This window comes from Xenopus tropicalis, chromosome 2 (genome assembly GCF_000004195.4).
Source record: "Xenopus tropicalis strain Nigerian chromosome 2, UCB_Xtro_10.0, whole genome shotgun sequence".
Classification (NCBI taxonomy): Eukaryota; Metazoa; Chordata; class Amphibia; order Anura; family Pipidae; genus Xenopus; species Xenopus tropicalis.
In genome coordinates this window covers 76,671,562-76,691,681 of record NC_030678.2, presented here as the reverse complement: position 1 = coordinate 76,691,681, position 20,120 = coordinate 76,671,562, and the positions used below count along the sequence as shown (strand labels likewise).

General features: G+C 41.5%; 1 protein-coding gene across 6 annotated transcripts; it reads left to right on the top strand.

The window, feature by feature from the left end:
- Nucleotides 1–12,153, top strand: stmn1 (stathmin 1). Of its 6 annotated transcripts, none has more exons than XM_031895894.1 (5): nt 1–19; nt 5,964–6,013; nt 7,760–7,932; nt 10,307–10,498; nt 11,777–12,153. In XM_031895894.1, the coding sequence occupies exons 2-5, from the start codon at nt 6,001–6,003 to the stop codon at nt 11,834–11,836; spliced, it is 438 nt and encodes a 145-aa protein (XP_031751754.1). In that variant the 5' UTR covers nt 1–19; nt 5,964–6,000; the 3' UTR covers nt 11,837–12,153.
- The last annotated feature ends 7,967 nt before the right edge of the window (nt 12,154–20,120 follow it).

Genomic DNA, 20,120 nt, shown 5'->3' with positions numbered 1-20,120 from the left:
GTTAGCTCTCCAGACTATAGTATGTCAGCTTTGCCTAGTTGTAAAATGAAATAGTATTATCAGTGTATTATAAGTGGGGGGTGTTATTTAATTGGCAGTGTCTCTAGTATTCTCTTATGTTTTAGTTATGACACGAAAACCAGTCACCCAGCAGCATGTCATTTAGACATAAGCGCACTAACTGAAACCTGCTCGCTGCCAGGACCAGCCCCATCCTCAGCCCCGGGATCCCGCGCAGCGGTTAGGAAGGAGGCGGGGCGGCAGCAGGTGCCCCCTGTGCCGCTGGTTCTGCCAATCAATTGCGCAACAGTGGGTCACGTGGGCGCGGATGGTGTTTTTGTTCGTTGGTTCTGAGGGCGCGCATTGTAGTCTGTGAGCGATTTACAGGTAAGAGCGTGGTGGGTAGTAGCCTTCTCTTGGGTTCAGTGAGAGCTAGCGGGGGTGCATGTGGAGAGTCACTGTACGGCAGCAATAGAGAGAAGCCTGCTGTATAAGTTGCGACGGCCTGACTCCAGCAGCAATTTAAACGTGGGCTTATTCTTTCATCTTTTTGTTGTAACGCTACATGCGTGCTTCTTAGTATTAGCGAGGCTGAAAACACATGGGCTCTAAGACAGTAATACCAGAGAGCGCTCCAGCGCGCAGTTTTAAAACTGGTAATGTAATTCTCAGCAACCCCACCCCTTATATCCTGAATGATAATGCTCGATAGTTGCAAGAGACATTGTGCGCTAGCCCGGGATACGCAGCAACAGTGTGTGTATGATAAGGTTTCTATTCTATTTGTATTGTGTTTTATTCGTGCCACTTCGACTAATTAATTGTTCACATTTTATATGCAATAACTCGCGCCGGAGGGAAGTGTGCATTATTTATGTTTATAGGTGTATATAGATTGTGAAGTTAGGCGTTTGCAGAATGCTGCTGAATAGAGCGCGTTTAGCTATAGCATGTATCACACCCTGCCGTCATGGATATAATAGGCGCGCACCCTGCTTTGTTCAGGTGAGTGTCTGGCCCCGCCTCGCCTTCTATTCGTCTGTCTGACTTCTGTGCGCTTTATCTACTGGCTAAGGTCCGGCTGGCCCCTCCCATTACCATTCCATTGGCTGCTTGGAGCATCAAGCTGGTTATGATTTTGCTTTGGTCCCGTTATCCTGAATCTCCTCCTATTTGGCTTTAATGTAAGTTCTGTGATAGCGGTTAAAATATTTAAATTTTCATCTCCCGCGTATTTAATGTGTGCGAGCAGTTTCCTTCCTGCGCCAGCTAGTAATGAGCGCGGGAGGGGCTGTGTCTGGGGATGCGGCGCGCTTCTTTGTGTCACTGCTATCTCTGGGTTTGACAGGTGGGCGCGTCCATTTGTCTCGCATGTAGCCGCTCCTTCTATATCTCGGTCACTCAGGTGTTCGCAATGAGTACAGATTTGATTGGATCCATTCTGGGCTCCCCAGTGATTTAGAAGAGAGAGATTGTATGGTGCTGTTTTTGCGTTTAATCAATCCCTCGCAGAATAACTTTGGAGCCTAAGGCACCCTGGTCACTGCTTCCATGTTATTTAATCTAACGCCCCCTGGTTGGCACACACGGATCAGAGATAAACCACTCTCCAAAAATATTCTGCTACACTGCTGTTTTCTATTGGACGGCAGGGGTGGCTGAATATCCCTTTTAGCAGTGATAAAGAAAAGTTCTGATTTAAGTGAATGCACCCAGAATCACCATGATCAAAATATTTCCTTTCAGACATCATATAGGTAGGTGAGTGGAGACATGCCAGATGTGGACACTAGGGTGATGGTACTATTGACAGCACAATGTTGTGTGGCGCTGTAGTAAATGTGTTGATAATCCTTCATTCATCAAACAAAAGTTAGTCCCACACACCATCCCCTTTCACTTAACTGTTACATAGTTACATAGGGTTGAAAAAAGACCAGTGTCCATCAAGTTCAACCCATCCAAGTAAACCCAGCACACCTAACCCACACCTACCAATCTATACACTCACATACATAAACTATAAATACAACCACTGTAGATATTAGTATCACAATAGCCTTGGATATTCTGATTGTTCAAGAACTCATCTAGGCCCCTCTTAAAGGCATTAACAGAATCTGCCATTACATGCTTGTTAAATGTAGATTTTCCATTCACCAACTGCCTCAGCAGCAAGTCCACCCACCGACTGTGCTTCCATTCAGGTCAGTAGTGGGTTGGATTCAAGCATTTTGTCCATCACCCATGACACTACAAATTACTCTGGTGAAAGTTCTTGGGAGTGCTATTGGTGTCATTTCCCTTGGAAGGGATATACAAAAATAGGGGTAAAGGGGTGCCGGGCAGATAAAGTTGAAAGCTGTTCACCCCATTGTGAAGGGAGCAGTGGTTAGGTGCATGTGATGAAAGCAAACAAAATTTTATACTCACGTGAACACTTCTACCAAACATTCATTTTTTTTTTTAACCATAGACTGCAAAAAGATATTACTTCCACATGTATCCGTTTCCAGGCTGAATTAAAGCAACCAAGTTTGTGCATCTCTGTCAAAATATTTATAGGCCAATTCAACTATCCTTTTTTCTTTGTTTTTAGATACTCCTTTAACCATGATTGTCTGCCTTTAACTTGCTTCATACCATTCTCTCTTAGGTTTGCAGAATCATTTTGCTACTCAGTCGCCTTATTCCTTGTCAAAGCGATTTTGAGGCTTCAAATCCTTCTGCTTTACAAAGAATATGCACTACCCAACATGGGAAAACAAGGGACTTCAAGTCCCAGAATCTATTACTTAAACAAGGAGGTGAAGAGAGGGGTTGAATGACCCTGCTAGCCTCAATGTTCACTTTTCTGACTGCCTGGAACATTTTCCTGACAAGATTGTGGTGACAATTTGGAGAAAACCCTACCCTTTAATGTTTGTTATGCAGAAAATGTGTCTTTGTCCCACTCTGATACACAGCTGGTATTCCCCAGTTAAAGGGGCAGTATGCTCCTAAAAACACCTTTGCCAAAAATGAGCACAATAAATAGCCTTCGTGTCTTATTATGTTATTTATTTTTTTGCCATTATAAAGTACTAATTTGATATATTGGTTGCAATAGTGATTAGCGCACGTGACAATGTTTTGTAATTCTAACCTGAAAACACAGCACTCCACATTTCAACGAAACTGATACAACAGTTCTACTTACAACAATATGAAATGATCTATGACAGTTCTCATATTTTGCCTCCCTGCTACAGCACTACATTTCTAAACAGAAGTGTAACTTTAGACATTTGTTGTCACCCTGAGGAGTCCTTAGGGATGCTAGCCTTCAAAATGAGCAGTTAAGCTAAAGCATGCATAGCAGTATAAAACTGCTTGAATCTCAGTAGCTGCTAAAAACAAAAATGTATTATGTAAATTATAAGATTCCTCAGAGCATCACCCTGAGTAATTTTACATCAATTACATTTTTGCATTGAGACCCCCTTTCAAAGGAGAATTATACAATACGTAACCATCATATATATATATATATCATATATTTATGTCCTAATAAGTAACCTTTTAGAAAATGTTAGAAATTAGCATATAGATATTTGTAAATATTAATATTTAATTGGTTTAATAATTAAAATCACAGTTGCAATATGGGATTATACAACAGCACATACTAATAAGGAAAAAGTTTTCATGAAAATGCTTAAAATACATTATAGTTCATGAATTACAGGGTTGCACTTATTTCGCAACCAAACTAGTATTAGCTGAGATGCTAAAGCTTCATGCTGTTTAGAAATTAACAGGATTGTACATTTCATAGTGCATTGGTCCTTTTAAGAAAACTTTCCTCATGCATATTACAAAGGTTTTGTATGTTTTATTTAGTTATTCCATAACCTGCACCCTCTAAAATTACCATCTCAACAATGCTTTTATTAGTAAAGGTAACCAGGGAGTCGGTTTCAGGAGTGGTAGGTAAAACACTGCCAGTCAAGTAGTAACTGCAGTAACGTGGCAACATGTTAATTGAGTTTTAGCCCATAGGAATTACAGTAGATTGTTGCAGAAAAGCCAGTTTTCCACTGTTCAGTATAAATAAATAAATAATGCAATTATGGCTCTGTGAGGGCAGTGACCAATCTTTCCTCCCACTGGTGGCATGATCTACATTTTTGCTTTTTAAGAGTTACTGCTTATTAACCTAATTGTTGATGAGGGATTGAAGTGTTGACACTGCACTGGAAACCTTTTCATATTGGATCATAATGAAGGCCTATGCAGGCCCATTGGGAGATGACTTTATCAATCTACCTCAGGATTTTCAAATCTCCAGATATCTGTAGGACAGGGCCCATACACAGGCAAAGATGTCGCTGACTGGGTTTGAAGGGGCCAAATTGGAATCTTTAATCAATCTGTGTATGGCCAGCTTAAAGGGATAGTTCACCTTTACGTTAACTTTTGGCATGTTGAATAGCAAGTTCTTGGCAACTTTTCACTTGCTTGGGGTACTACTGACTCCAGCAGCCAAAAAATACTATTGCTCTGTAAAGCTACAATTTTATTGTTACTTTTACTTTTTGTTCAGGCCCTTTCCTAGTCATATTCAGACCACTGCCTGGTTGCTAGGGTAATTCAAACCCTATAACTGGAAAGCTGCTGAAATTTCTAACTGAAGAGTTGCTGAACAAAAACTAAATTTGAAAACCACAAATAAAAATGAAGACCAACTGCAGATTATCTCCTTAATTTAAAGGAGAAATAGGGTTACACAAAAAACCTTAAATCTTGTAGGCAATTATGAGTAATAAATGGATCTGGTTTCATTTTGGTCTAAAATTATTACTGCAATACTGTATCTGTAAAAATGGCCCCTTTTATTGAAGCTCCCTATAGATCCTCTCAAGTCCCTGTCCGTGCTTCAAATGAGGGGTGGGTGTGTCTTTACCATTCCTGCCAGTAGCACAGTAGGAGGGCTATAGCCATTTACAGCCCTGCAGTCACACAGGCAAAGACAGGCTACAGTTCCCAATCAGGTCAGCCTAGCTGCAGATTGGTTCCTGACCTACAGTGCAGTGTGCAAAGTGCCGCCAACCCCCCTGCACAGCCTGGGAATGGAGGCAGTGGGAAGTGAAACAGATGGGTGAGGCTTTTTGCAGAAATGTTAAAAAAAAAAAAAAAACTGAAACACTACTTTTTAAAGCACCTTCCTTCTATACTTAGATGAGTACAATTATTTGGCACAGTATTGGTCTTTAAAGGTGAACAACCCCTTTAAGGTGGTCAGTAAAATAAGTAACTTGCTTCTGAGACTTATCAGACTTTTAGCCTATATCAGCCCACCTTCAATCGGCTATAGCCAGTAATTTTGTGACCTGCTCCCTGCCATTCTTTCCTTGTATTCCTTAGGCTATTGCCACATGTGACATTTTCTGCATCAGCAGTTTGTCTCCTGCAGTGATATAGTTATGGCATGGCGTCCCCCTCTATTTGTTTTACAGTGGAGCTTGAGTAAATGTATATGCAGCAAATTAGAGGATATTAAGAAATGATAAACTCCTGCAGGAGAGTTGTAACATGATCCTTAATATCAACAGCTTCATGCATTTTAAGTAGGCATCATATTAATGGGCCCAGTAAGACTTTATTCTTTAAAATATACTTGCATATGGTACTCCATACAAGTGGTACAAAGAACTACAATTTAACACCAAAGTGCACAATAAATGCTGCATTCGGGAAACTGGAGTACGTTATGTAACTATGGTGTTTTAATTTTAGCCATTCTTCATGTAATCTTTCTTAATTCCAATTTTACTTAACTGCACTTTTGTAGATGCAGGCCTATGTAATATGCTTTAAAGAGAAATCTGTAATGCTTTACTTTCACAATGCTGCATGCTAGTTTGAAAATTATTATTGTAGCGTCAAAATTAAATTCAACCTGTTTGTAACTTTTTTTTCAGCTTCTTCTTACTGTCCCCAGCTTGTGGCAACAGCAACATGTGTGACGCTGGTATGATATGTTTTCATTATTTGGTCTTCATACTCCATTGTGGGGGTGGTTATTTGTCCGGAAGATTAATTTACACTGGCAGTTATCTATTTTTATTTCCTGTAAGGGTGTTCTTGTAAACTAGCCATTCTAATTGAAACGTCAAAAAAAAAAAAACTCTTATTAGGAAAGAGCAGTGCCAAAATCTTATCAGGGAAGAACAGTAGCATAAAAACATTTTTGTAATCTCTTCCACCAGTTGATAGTTTATGTTCCCTGGAAGATGTATAAAAAGACTTTGCATATGAGATTGCAGCAGTAGCACTACAAAATGTTTTATTGGCTAACCATTTAAGAAATGTGTGCCAAAACCAGGGAAAAATAATAAGACCTAAGCAAATTTGTTTCAGGGTAAAATATGACCTCATTCAGTTGACTTTATGAAGAAAAGGTGCATAAACTCTTTTTGGACTTAACAATTGCCCCTGTATTTTCCTTCATTTAAACTGTATTGCCACATGTAAAGGTTTGTTTTTTGTTTTGTTTAATCACATCTATTTAGAAGTTAATGTAAAGTCTAAGGGTTTTTATTTTTTTAACATTTAATTTCAGTTGACTTGTATTAATAATGACAGATTATTATGGCAAAAAAAATTGTTGGGTTGACTGAAATTTTTGTGAATCTCCCCCCCATCAAATTCTATTTTATTTTTATTAAATGATGTTATGCATTTTTTTTTATTGTTGCTCTGCATAGTTATCTCAACTTGTAACATCCGCTTGGCTTCATTTACGGGCTCTGGCACACGGGGAGATTAGTCGCCCGAGAAAAATCTCCCTGTTCACGGGCGACTAATCTCCCCGAAATTCCATCCCACCGGTGAAAATGTAAATCGCCCGTGGGATGGCATACGCGGCGGCGCGATTTCAGTGAAACCCACGGAGCTAGTTGCCTGCGTTAGATCTCTATCACAGGCGACGAAACACTCTGAAAAGTCTTTCCACCGACAAGAATAGAAGTCACCAGTGGAAAGCCCTTTGCATCACTTTCGGAAAAACAAAGCGATGCGAAGAGCTTTCCACTGGCAACTTGTATTCTGAGTGGAAAGCCTTTTCAAAGCGGTTAGTCGCCCACAATTGCATAGATCTATCGCGGGCAACTAACTCACTCTATGGGGCTGATTTACTAACCCACGAATCCGACCCGAATTGGAAAAGTTCCGACTTGAAAACGAACATTTTGCGACTTTTTCGTATGTTTTGCGATTTTTTCGGATTCTGTACGAATTTTTCGGATCCAATACGATTTTTGCGTAAAAACGCGAGTTTTTCGTATCCATTACGAAAGTTGCGTAAAAAGTTGCGCATTTTGCGTAGCGTTAAAACTTACGCGAAAGTTTTAACGCTACGCAAAATGCGCAACTTTTTACGCAACTTTCGTAATGGATAGGAAAACTCGCGTTTTTACGCAAAAATCGTATTGGATCCGAAAAATTCGTAAAGAATCCAAAAAAAATCGCAAAACATACGAAAAAATCGCAAAGTACCGATCATTACGAAAAAAACGCAATCGGACTCCATTCGACCCGTTCGTGGGTAAGTAAATCAGCCCCTATGGGTTTTTATCCTAAGGCTAATGTCCTAAGGAGCGAGTTGGTCACCCACGATAGATCTGTGCTACCACGGGAAACTAACCCATTTGAAATGCCTTTCCACCGGCAACAATAAGAGTAAAATCTGCAATCCCTTATTATTGCTTCTCTATAGATATTAAAGTAAAAGAGCTGGAAAAGCGTGCTTCTGGTCAAGCATTTGAGCTAATCCTGAGTCCTCCATCTTCGGATGCTGCACCAGATCTTTCCATTGCTTCACCCAAGAAAAAGGAATGCTCCTTGGAAGAAATTCAAAAGAAACTAGAAGCTGCAGAAGAAAGGCGCAAAGTATGTGATAGGAGCCATTTACAATCAACGTGTCACTTAGTTTTGAGGGGTAGAATAATATACCTCCTTTCATAGTGTACTATTCTTTATTTATAAAGAGTGGATAGTGTCAAGTTTTGCAGAGATCATAATCTCTACAAAACGCTACACTATCAGTCATATCCATCACTGCCTTTATCATGCTTACAATAAGGTCACAATCACACTGATATTTTGACTTTGAATTTTATATGCTGAATATTCCCTTAGGAGTGATCCTTGGCAAGCCCTCACCTTTTTATGCAAGACTTATGCTCACTCTATTTTATTTATTAGCTGCTGACTAATGTCTAGAATTAACCTGGTTATCCACAAAAATACTCAAATCGGTCTGTATAAAGGAGGTCAGCAACACACTACCAATTAGTGTATAACTAGCATTTTGGCTTTTCTTTGCACATTTGGCTTTTTTTTTTGCACAACCTTACTTCTCAACATTAAACTATTTTCCTGATTTCCCAGTCCCCCAGTTTAGTGAAATCTCTTTAAAGAAGCATGAAAGTTAAGAGGAAAAAAATAAAGTACTTAATGCCAGCCTCGAAGTTAATTATGAACAATAAAAAAAGCAAAGAACTGTAGTGTGCTTAGAACACTGGTCAATTTAGAATATGTTCCATTTACTTCTCTATTTAAATACAAATAATATTCAAATACAAATATTTATTCCTAATTAAATCTGTAACCTCCTGTGTGGATTTTAGCAAAATCTAAGTAGATCACATCCACTGCCATCCAGTTACAGACATAGCTTTCAGACTGAGAATGTTTGAATAATTGCACCATAGTAGCAATTCCCAATCTCTTGGCACCATACCAGACTTAAAAGAATCCTAAGTGGTTTGCCAATCAGCTAAGCTCTTCTGGCTACCTGGGGTGACTACCATCAGCTTCTTTGGATCTTTGATTATTTTATGTTATAGTCTGTTGAACTTCCTCCTGAGTCAACCAGCTATTAATTAGATCATTAGAATTCGAACTTCCATTAGCTGTATTGCCTTTTTTTTTTTTTTTTTTTTTTTTTTTTTTTTTTTCTTAGTAAGCTTTAGTCCAGATAAATTCTGGCTTTACATAAATACAACACCTCTACCTTTTTCATCACTCTTATTTTGCCTTGCAAAATGCCTTGTCTGATACTTGCATTATTTATTGTAGAGTTTGGTTTATGGCTGCTCTTTAGGAGATACAGTTGTTACAAATAATCTCTCTATCCAGTCTGCTATTTGCCCCCTCCCTGCACCCTAATGACTTCCATCAACAATAGCTTTCCTATAAGTCTATCTCCCATCTACCTATCCCTTGCCTAGTTCAAATACTCCTCTAGCCTCTTAAGGTGGCCATACACGGGCCGACTATAGCTGCCGATTCGGCAGCTAATCGGCCCGTGTATGGGGAGAGCAGAGCGGCCTGGCCGACCGATATCTGGCCTGAAATTGGCCAGATCTCGATCGGCCAGGTTAGAAAATCTGGTCGGATCGGGGACCGCATCGGCTCGTTGATGCGGTCCCCGATCCGACTGCCCCATTGCCGCCCACATAATCCAATCGTTTGGCCCCAGGGCCAAACGATCGGATTATTATTTTTTTTACCTAAATGGTCCCCGATATCGCCCACCCGTAGGTGGGGATATCGGGGGAAGATCCGCTCGCTTGGCGACATCGCCAAGCGAGCGGATCTGCTCGTGTATGGCCACCTTTAAGGTGGCCATACACTATAAGATCCACTTGTTGGGCGAGATTGCCAAGCTAGTGGATCTTCTCCCAATATACCCACCTACGGTTGGGCGAAATTTGGATGATTTGGTTATTTGGCCCTAGGGCCAAAGATCGAATGAAAACGGCAGGTATAGATGCCGTTGGTTCAGGGACTGCTAAAGCGGTCCCTGATCTGATGGAAAAATCAAACCTGATTTTTTCAGATCTGCCAGATGTCGGTCAGGGAGGCCTGCCTTAGATGCCCATGTCAGATAAGTTGCTGAATTGGTCTAAAGGACCAATATCTGCAGCTAAAATCGGCCTGTGTATGGCCACCTTTAGCTATTCTTTAACCTAGCACAGCAAACCCCGTTACATTGAGTTACAATCCATCATGGCTATAGGAAAATTCATTATCTGTTGAGTTTACACACAATTCGGCATATGGGGAAATTCCCAGAATTGTTTTGTATACGCTAAATTAGCCAAATGCTATGTGCATGTTGCTGAATTTGTTGAGATTTGGCCTTCATTTCATAAAACGACACGCTCAACACTTGCAGTAAAAGTTGAGACTAGATTTGGATGAGGTGTTACTACTACTATAAAATATAATCTTATGTTTATGATGTTTGTCTTCACAGTCACATGAAGCTGAAATATTGAAGCAGCTTGCTGAAAAGCGAGAACATGAAAAGGAGGTCCTGCAAAAGGCTATTGAAGAGAACAACAACTTTAGTAAAATGGCAGAAGAAAAGCTAACTACAAAAATGGAAACCATTAAAGAAAATAGAGATGCTCAAATGGCCGCGAAACTGGAACGGTTGCGAGAGAAGGTACACAGGCACCTCTAACTTAATCACATTTGGGTTAATGCAAAGTAACATATTAATTTTTCCCTCTGTATTTAAAGAATGAAATGTTTATTTAGAAAAAAGACTAACAAATAGAATAAAACAGGTGTTTAAAATACAGTGACTGGAAGTCTTCCAAATAAATACTATAGTACTGGATAATCCCCATCTAAAAAAAGAGGCATCCAGAATATGATACTTAAGATAAATTTAGAAATGTCTTTTCCAAACCTCTGATTGTTATCGCGAAGCACCTGTGCCCAGATACAGACCAGGTGGCCATTAGTTTACCAGTTAAAAGGGTTGTTCCCCTTATATAAATGCAATTATCAGGGCAGAATAGGTCATTGTAAGTAAATTTGTAATGTATATCTTTAAAAAAAAAAAAAAAAACATTCTATAGTTTGGGAAAATTACCTGTGCAGTTAGCATTAATCTATAGGCAGAAGTTGGTAGATGCCCCAGGGGAAAAGGGTTGCCGACCCTATGTTACACATGGATGTCTCAGCACGTTGACACTCTGCATAACACTTGGTACTGGCAAGCAGGAGCTTAAAAATCTACTGCGCATGCTCACTCCTTATCTTGCTATTTTGCATGCTCTCCTCCGATTGGTTCATTCAGTTATAAGGAAGTAAGAAACTACTGGCTTCAATGAGGTTCAGGGCGCTGAACTTTTTTTTAAAAGGGGACCTGTCACCCACACATAGAAAGCTGTAAAATGAAAGTCATTTGCAAAAAGATCTGTTTAAAGATCTTAGCTGTCAATCATATACTGCCTGCTCCGCCTCAGGAGCAGTCAGTTACTTTTGCTTTCCATTAAACACTTGCTAGATGTCCCTGCACTCCTTGCATATTCCCTTCCTCAACACTTCTACTGTATTTTATGTGGGGTAAAGCCATAAACATCAGCCCTCAAATGTATACATTTTTCCAGATTTAAAATGGAAATGGGATACATGTGTTTCTCTAAACTATAAAGTTATGCCAAACTTTTATGATTTTGTGAAATGTTCTTATACCTTACCATTTGTTATATCATATGAACCACAGCATCACCTTACATACAGAGAAATCATCGTTAATATGAATGGCCTATATACATAGGATTGCAATTTGCGTGATTGTTAAGTTGCTCAGCAGTATAGATTCGTAGCAAAACTACTCTATTTTCTGCTCTTGGACACAAGTTTAGTCAAAGATGAGTCAAAGATTTGCTGCAGTTTGCGCAAAAGAGCTAACCAGATTTTCTATTTACAGGATAAAAAAGTGGAAGAAATCAGAAAGGGGAAAGAATGCAAAGAACCCTCTGAGGACTGATTCTTATGTGAGAAGACTGGCTTAAGCATTCCAGAACTACTACAGTCAAGGGTTCCCCTTCCTTCTCCATATTTGTCTAGCAGCTGTAATAATGTAGACTGATAATCTTCACCCTAATCACTGGGATAAGAAGAAACTGTTGCCTTATCCCGATTTCTTGTACTGGTTTCTGTTGTATTGTGCTGAAAAGTTTTGGTGTGGAAGTTTCTAGTATTGTTACGCCAGTGTTCAGACTGTTACATATTGCACTTAAATCTCAGTGGTTTATTACTTGTACTTTGTCTTAATAAAAACATTCCAAAAATGTCACACTTAAATGCAGCTGGCACTGGTTTTCATATCGTTCTGACATTGGTTGTTTGCAGCTAAATTATATGAAAAGGCCATAGAACCTCTTTTTCCCCTTATGTAGGGCATGAGGACAATAGTGATTCATCAAGGTTCTTGTATCTATACAGTACATGGCTACTGCCGTTGCTTTCTACTTTAAATAAATGTATGCAGAGAGTCAATGGAGCCCTTGAACTAACAATAGCCTTACCCTGAAGAGGTTTTACATCAACAGTTGTTTGTTAAACCTACACACAACTGACCTTCACCTGGGAAAGAGTTTGCTAGCGTGCAGGGCTATATTTTCTTTTCTAAATTTTATTTTTCAGGGCCCTCAGCCTGGGCCAGATACTTCCTGAACTTTACAGAGTGGCAAATGCACATTTTTTGATGTTGATATGGGTCACTGTGTTTAGGGCAGAACCATCAACAAATGAGATGTTGCTGGCATAGTCTTTGGTTCAGCTATGATTTGCATGCTGGAAGTGATTTGCATCTACACTAGCTATGCTAAAGTACCTCAATATAGAGCCCACACTGATAAATGTCATGCTAGTTGCTACGTATGTTTTTGTGGGTGCCCACTGTTACACTGGGATTTTACAGAGGGGAAAGATTTGTTTAAAACATGACTATTTGCATACACTATTGCACCTGAGCACTTTGTACTCATCTTACATAGTAATTTACATAGTTAAGTTGGGTTTAAAAAGACCAAAGTCCATCAAGTTCAACCACTCCAAGTGAGCTCCAGTGCGCAAATATAGATTTATCAACCTATCTATATACACTCTTTATGCTTGTTCAAGAAATAATCCAAGCCACTCTTAAAAGCATTAATAGAATCTGCCATCACAAGCTCACTGCCCTCACTGAAAAACCCATCTATGCTGCTTCAAATTGTTTTTTAGGGGGGGAACCTAGAAGAGTATATTTATTCTGCAGAAAGCATTACCATACCTGAGTAAACAGCTCTAGGAGCTTTCTCCATTTGCTTAAGACAGCAGCTGCCATTTTAAGTAGCTTCCTGCTTGCAGCTAGCTCAGATCTCTCAATCCTTAGGGAGGAGGGAGCAGGAGAAAGCTGTGCAGACTGGCCCAGGGAATGGCCCTCTTTCTGAGAGGAAGCCCACTACCATTGCACTGCATACTCAAGGTGAGGCCTTACCAGGGACCTATAAAGAGACAATTATGTTCTCATCCCTTGAGTCAATGCCCTCACTTTTTTTATACAAGACAGCACTTTATTTGCTTTACTAGCCACTTAATGACACTGCCTGGAATTAGACAACTTGTTATCTACAAAAATCCTTTTCAATTAAGGATCCCCTCAACACACTACCATTTAGTGTGTAATTCGAATTTACATTATTTGTACCAAAGTGCATAACCTTATTTTGCTGACCAGTTTTGTCAAATCGCTCTGCAAAGTGGTAGCATCGAGCATGGAAATTAGAGTTTTGCACAATTTTGTATCATCAGCAAAAATAGAAACAGTACTTTCTATGCCCACCTCCAGGTCATTAATAAACAAGTTAACAAGGAAAAAACCAAGAACAGACCCTGGTTGTACTCCACTAACAACACTGGACCAATTAGAAAATGTTCCATTTACCACCACTCAGTTGTTTATATGGCACTGTATAAAAATCCAAATAAATCATGTGCTGCAACCTGACTGTTCAACTTCTTACTCTTAATTTAAATTTAAGTTAAATGTATATGACATAAGCCATGCTTATACTCATGAGCCATGCTCATACTGCCAATCTCCAGAAAATAATCTTAAATGTGATCAAATTACAGACCACAGGTGTCGAACTTATGGTTTATAAGTGCCCTGCTGAACTTTGAGAATTTTGCATGAACCTATATTAAGGGGCATATTTAAGAATGCTTGAGCCTTCGGATAATAAAACCACGCGAGAGATCCCAAACTTTTCTGTGGTTTCTTCATGAAAATAAGCATGCTTTGTGCAAATCAGATTTTTCTTTTCCCCAACAAAAAAATTAAAATCTCAGCACCTGAAACCTGCCAGACTTTTTATTTATGGGGGAAAGAATAACCCGATTTGCACAAATGTACTATTTGGATGAAGAAACCACTTGCGTGGGTTTAGGATTTGAATGCTTAAACCCAAAAGCATTCTTAAATGTTGCCCTTAAACTGGTTGTCAGTGCCTAGCTAGCTTTTTCACTCTACTGTCTATGTGCCTTTCTTGGCCTAGAGAAAGGAGACAGAAAAGGAAGAAAATCATGGCGGATGTTTTTCTACAGAAATACCCCAGGCCAGTGCAGTTTTCAGCAAACAGTTGCACTGACCTAGGGTATTAGGTAACTGATTATAATCTGATTATCCCTTATAGGTCTCCTTTAAAACCCACCAATACATTTTTTTTTTTACCTAAAATTTACAACTGATTTTAATGTGAAATTAATAAAAGGAAGTGGTAGATAGTGCCCCTCACACACATCTAAGAACGCTGAATTAAAAGCTATCCTTTGTGGAGGATGATATTCATTCAATTCCAGTATTCCAGTTCAGCTACCTCCTTCAGACAGACTATCATTCATATTCATCACAGCTCTGATACATTCAAACCACTTTATTATGTTGGGTTGAAAACCCCAACATACTGTTCTTCGACTTTAGCTTATTCTTCCGCTTCTTCTTATTCTTAGCGTCCCCCATTTTCTAAACGCTACTCCTCCTACAGTTTTAGGGGTACAACACCCAAACTCTCCACACATCTTCGCCCTATAGTGGAGCAGGTTGCTTGTGCTTTTCTAAGCGATTGCACCCCCCGTATTTTTGTGGCGCTGCTCCGAACCCCCCAATTTTCCCATTGACTTTGACAGGGAAGATTTTCAAACTGCTGCCACTCTTACAGCTTTGAAGCTACACCCCCAAACTTGAATAACATAATAATGGGGTCACCCCGAATGAAACAGCGACATTTGTTGGATGGCCCCAAAGTGGGAGGGGCCAACAACAGCCAATCATATTTAACCCATTGACTTAAATGGGGAAATTGAAACTGCTGCCAGTGTTACACTCCCCAAACTTGAATCACATAGTCATGGGGTCAGCCTGAATGAAAATATGATGATTGCTGGATGCCCAAAAGTGGGCGGAGCTGTGAACAGCCAATCAGATTTTACCTATTGATTTGGCGGAAATTCAACCTGCTGCCATTCTCACAGTATAAACACCAGGGTCCCCAAACTTTTTACACTTGGTCACTAGGAGACTGCAGTTTTAGTTTTGAAAAGTGGGTGGAGCCACCAACAGCCAATCAAATTTCACCTATTGATTTTTATTGGTTTAATGTCAGAGTTCCCAATCTTTCCACAGTCAGTCACTGGGTGACTACGCATTCAAGTTTTTTTTTCTAAAAACAGCAAAGTGGGAGGGGCAAACAACAGCCAATCAAATTTTATGGGAAAATTGAAACTGCTGCCAATATTACAGCTTTGAGGCTTCACTCCCCAAACTTGAATCACATAGTCATGGGGTCAGCCTGAATGAAAATATGATGATTGTTGGATGCCCAAAGGTGGGCGAAGCTGTGAACAGCCAATCAGATTTTACCTACTGACCCCCCACCAACAAAATGGTACAGTTCAACCTCCCGCCAACAAAATGGTACGGTCCGACCCCCCCTCCAATAAAATGGTATGATTCAAACCCCCCTCCACTAGAATGGTATGGTCCGACCCCATCTCCAACAAAATGGAACAGTCCGACTCCCCCCCCCACAAAAAATGGTATGGTTCGACCCCCTCCTCCAATAAAATGGTACAGTCCAACCCCCCTCCAATAAAATGGTACAGTCCGACCCCCCCTCCACAAAATGGTACGTCCTGATCCCCCCCCCCCTCCAATAAAATGGTACGGTCCAACACCCCCCTCTAACAAAATGGTACAGTCCAACCCCCCCCCCCGCCAACAAAATGGTACTGCCTGACCCACCCCTCCAATAAAATGGTACAGTTCAACCCCTTCCCCCGTCCACAAAATTGGTACGGGCTGATCTTTAGTTACAGGGTCTGTCATGAAACCGTATCATTATGTTGGGTTGAAAAACCCAACCTGCTGTTTTTCGACTTCATCTTATTCTTCCGCTTCTTCTTCTTCTTAGCCCCCCCCATTTTTATTGGTTTGATGCCAGGGTGAGTGTGGAGGGAAAAGTAAAGTATTCAGTGAACTGCGATCTTTAGTTACAGGGGGTCATGAAAATGTATCATTATCATCCCTTCATCCCCCTAAAGTGGTACGGTGTGACCCCCCCTGAAACAAAATGGTACGGTCCAACCCCCCGAACAAAATGGTACAGTCCAACACCTCCCCTAACAAAATGGTATGGCCCCCCAAACAAAATGGTATGGTCAGAGCCCCCCCAAAAAATGGTATGGTCCGACCCCCCCCTCCAATAAAATGGTACGGTCCGACCCCCCTTCCAACAAAATGGTACGTCCTGACCCCCCCCTCCAACAAAATGGTACAGTCCAACCCCCCTGCCAACAAAATGGTGCTGCCTGATCCCCCCACTCCAATAAAATGGTACTGTCTGATCTTTAGTTACAGGGGCTGTCATGAAACCTATCATTATGTTTGGTTGAAAAACCCAACCTACTGTTCTTCGACTTCAGCTTCTTCTTCCGCTTTTTCTTCTTCTTCTTAACGCCCCCCATTTTCTAAACGCTACTCCTCCTACTGTTTTAGGGGTACAACATCCAAACTCTCCACACATCTTCGCCCTATAGTGGAGCAGGTTGCTTGTGCTTTTCTAAGTGATCCCGCCCCTCGTCTTTTTGTGGCGCCGCTCCAAACACCCCAATTTTCCCATTTACTTTGACAGGGAAGATTTTCAAACTGCTGCCATTCTCACAGTAATAATGTTGGAGTCCCCAAACTTTGCAGAGTTAGGAACCAGGTAACTGCGGTTCAAGGTTAGAAAAAGTGGGCGGAGCCACCAACAAACAATCAGATTTTACCTATTGAATTTCAATGAGGCAATACAACCTGCTGCCATTTTCACCGTATTAACCCCAGGGACCCCAAACTTTTCACAGTTGGTCAATAGGGGACTGATCCCCCCTCCAACAAAATGGTACAGTCCGACCCCCCCCAATAAAATGGTACAGCCCAACCCCCCTTCCAATAAAATGGTACGACCCAACCCCCCTCCACCAAAATGGTATGGTCCGACCCCGCCTCCAGTAAAATGGTACGGCCCGACCCACCCCTCCAACAAAATAGTACAGCCCGACTCCCCCCACTAACAAAATGGTATGGTCTGACACCCCCTACAACAATATTGAATGGCCTAACCCCCCCTCCAATAAAATGGTACGGTCCGACCCCCCTCCTAATAAAATGGTTAGACCAAACCCCCCCTCCAACAAAATGGTATGGTCCCACCCCCCCTCCAATAAAATGGTACAATCCAACCCCCCCCATCCGCCAAAATGGTACGGTCTGATCGTTAGTTACAGGGGCTGTCATGAAACTGAATCATTAGGTTGGGTTGAAAATCCCAACCTATTGTTTTTCTACTTCAGCTTATTCTTCTGCTTTTTCTTTTTCTTCTTAGCACCCCCCATTTTTATTGGTTTGATGCCAGGGTGAGTGTGGAGTGGAAAATAAAGTAAATGACAGTGAACTGCTAATGGTCCAATGTTTAGTTACAGGGGGTCATGAAAATGTATCATTATCATTCCCTCATCCCCCTAAAGTGGTATAGTCTGACCCCCATCAAACAAAATGGTACATTCCGACTCCCCCCGCAAAAAATGGTACAGTCCGACCCCCCCTCCCAAAAATGGTATGGTCCGACCCCCCTCCAATAAAATGGTATGGTCCGACCCCTCCTCCAAAAAAATGGTACGTCCTGACCCCCCCCTCCATTAAAATGGTGCAGTCCAACCCCCCTGCCAACAAAATGGTACAGTCCAACACCCCCCTCCAACAAAATGGTACAGTCCAACCTCCTGCCAACAAAATGGTACGGTCCGACCCCCCCCCTCCAATAAAATGGTATGATCCAAACCCCCCTCCACTAGAATGGTATGGTCCGACCCCATCTCCAACAAAATGGTACAGTCCGACTCCCCCCCCCCCGCAAAAAATGGTATGGTTCGACCCCCCCCTCCAATAAAATGGTACAGTCCAACCCCCCCCTCCAATAAAATGGTATGTCCTGATCCCCCCCTCTAATAAAATGGTACGGTCCAACATCCCCCCTCCAACAAAATGGTACAGTCCAACCTCCTGCCAACAAAATGGTACGGTCCGACCCCCCCCCTCCAATAAAATGATATGATCCAAATCCCCCTCCACTAGAATGGTATGGTCCGACCCCATCTCCAACAAAATGGTACAGTCCGACTCCCCCCCCGCAAAAAATGGTATGGTTCGACCCCCCCCCTCCAATAAAATGGTACAGTCCAACCCCCCCGCCAACAAAATGGTACTGCTTGACCCACCCCTCCAATAAAATGGTACAGTTCAACCCCTTCCCCCGTCCACAAAATTGGTACGGTCTGATCTTTAGTTACAGGGGCTGTCATGAAACCTTATCATTATGTTGGGTTGAAAAACCCAACCTGCTGTTCTTTGACTTCATCTTATTCTTCCGCTTCTTCTTAGCCCCCCCCCCCATTTTTATTGGTTTGATGCCAGGGTGAGTGTGGAGGGAAAAGTAAAGTATTCAGTGAACTGCGATCTTTAGTTACAGGGGGTCATGAAAATGTATCATTATCATCCCTTCATCCCCCTAAAGTGGTACGGTGTGACCCCCCCTGAAACAAAATGGTACGGTCCAACCCCCCCAAACAAAATGGTACAGTCCAACACCTCCCCTAACAAAATGGTATGGCCCCCCCAACAAAATGGTACGGTCAGACCCCCCCCAAAAAATGGTTTGGTCCGACCCCCCCTCCAATAAAATGATATGGTCCAACCCCCCCTCCAATAAAATGGTACGGTCCGACCCCCCCTCCAACAAAATGGTACGTCCTGACCCCCCCCTCCAACAAAATGGTACAGTCCAACCCCCCTGCCAACAAAATGGTACTGCCTGATCCCCCCTCCAATAAAATGGTACTGTCTGATCTTTAGTTACAGGGGCTGTCATGAAACCTATCATTATGTTTGGTTGAAAAACCCAACCTACTGTTCTTCGACTTCAGCTTCTTCTTCCGCTTTTTCTTCTTCTTCTTAGCGCCCCCCATTTTCTAAACGCTATTCCTCCTACTGTTTTAGGGGTACAACATCCAAACTCTCCACACATCTTCGCCCTATAGTGGAGCAGGTTGCTTGTGCTTTTCTAAGTGATCCCGAGCCCCCGTCTTTTTGTGGCGCTGCTCCGAACCCCCCAATTTTCCCATTTACTTTGACAGGGAAGATTTTCAAATTGCTGCCACACTTACAGCTTTGAAGCTACATCCCCCAAACTTCAATAACATAATAGTGGGGTCACTCCAAATGAATCAGTGACATTTGTTGGATGACCCCAAAGTGGGAGGGGCCAACAACAGCCAATCAAATTTCATCCATTGACTTTTATGGGGAAATTGAAACTGCTGCCAATCTTACAGCTTTGAGGCTACACTCCCAAAACTTGAATCACACAGTCATGGGGTCAGCCTAAATAAAAATATGATGATTGTTGGATGCCCAAAAGTGGGCCGAGCAGTGAACAGCCAATCAGGTTTTACCTATTGACTTGGCCTGCTCCAACCTGCTACCATTCTCACAGTAATAACACCAGGTTCCCAAAACTTTGCAGAGTAAGGCACCAGGTAACTGCAGTTTTAGTTTTGAAAAAGTAGGCGGAGCCAACAACAGACAATCACATTTCACCTATTTACTTTCAATGCTAAAGTGTAAAATGCTCTCACAATTTTTATGCCTGAGTTACCTAACTTTGCAAAGTTGGTCACCTGGGGGA

Coding starts and splice junctions, on each gene's coding strand:
- stmn1 (XM_031895894.1), top strand. Junction 7,933..10,306: donor CTGCAGAAGAAAGGCGCAAA/GTATGTGATAGG, acceptor TTGTCTTCACAG/TCACATGAAGCTGAAATATT. Junction 10,499..11,776: donor TGGAACGGTTGCGAGAGAAG/GTACACAGGCAC, acceptor TTCTATTTACAG/GATAAAAAAGTGGAAGAAAT.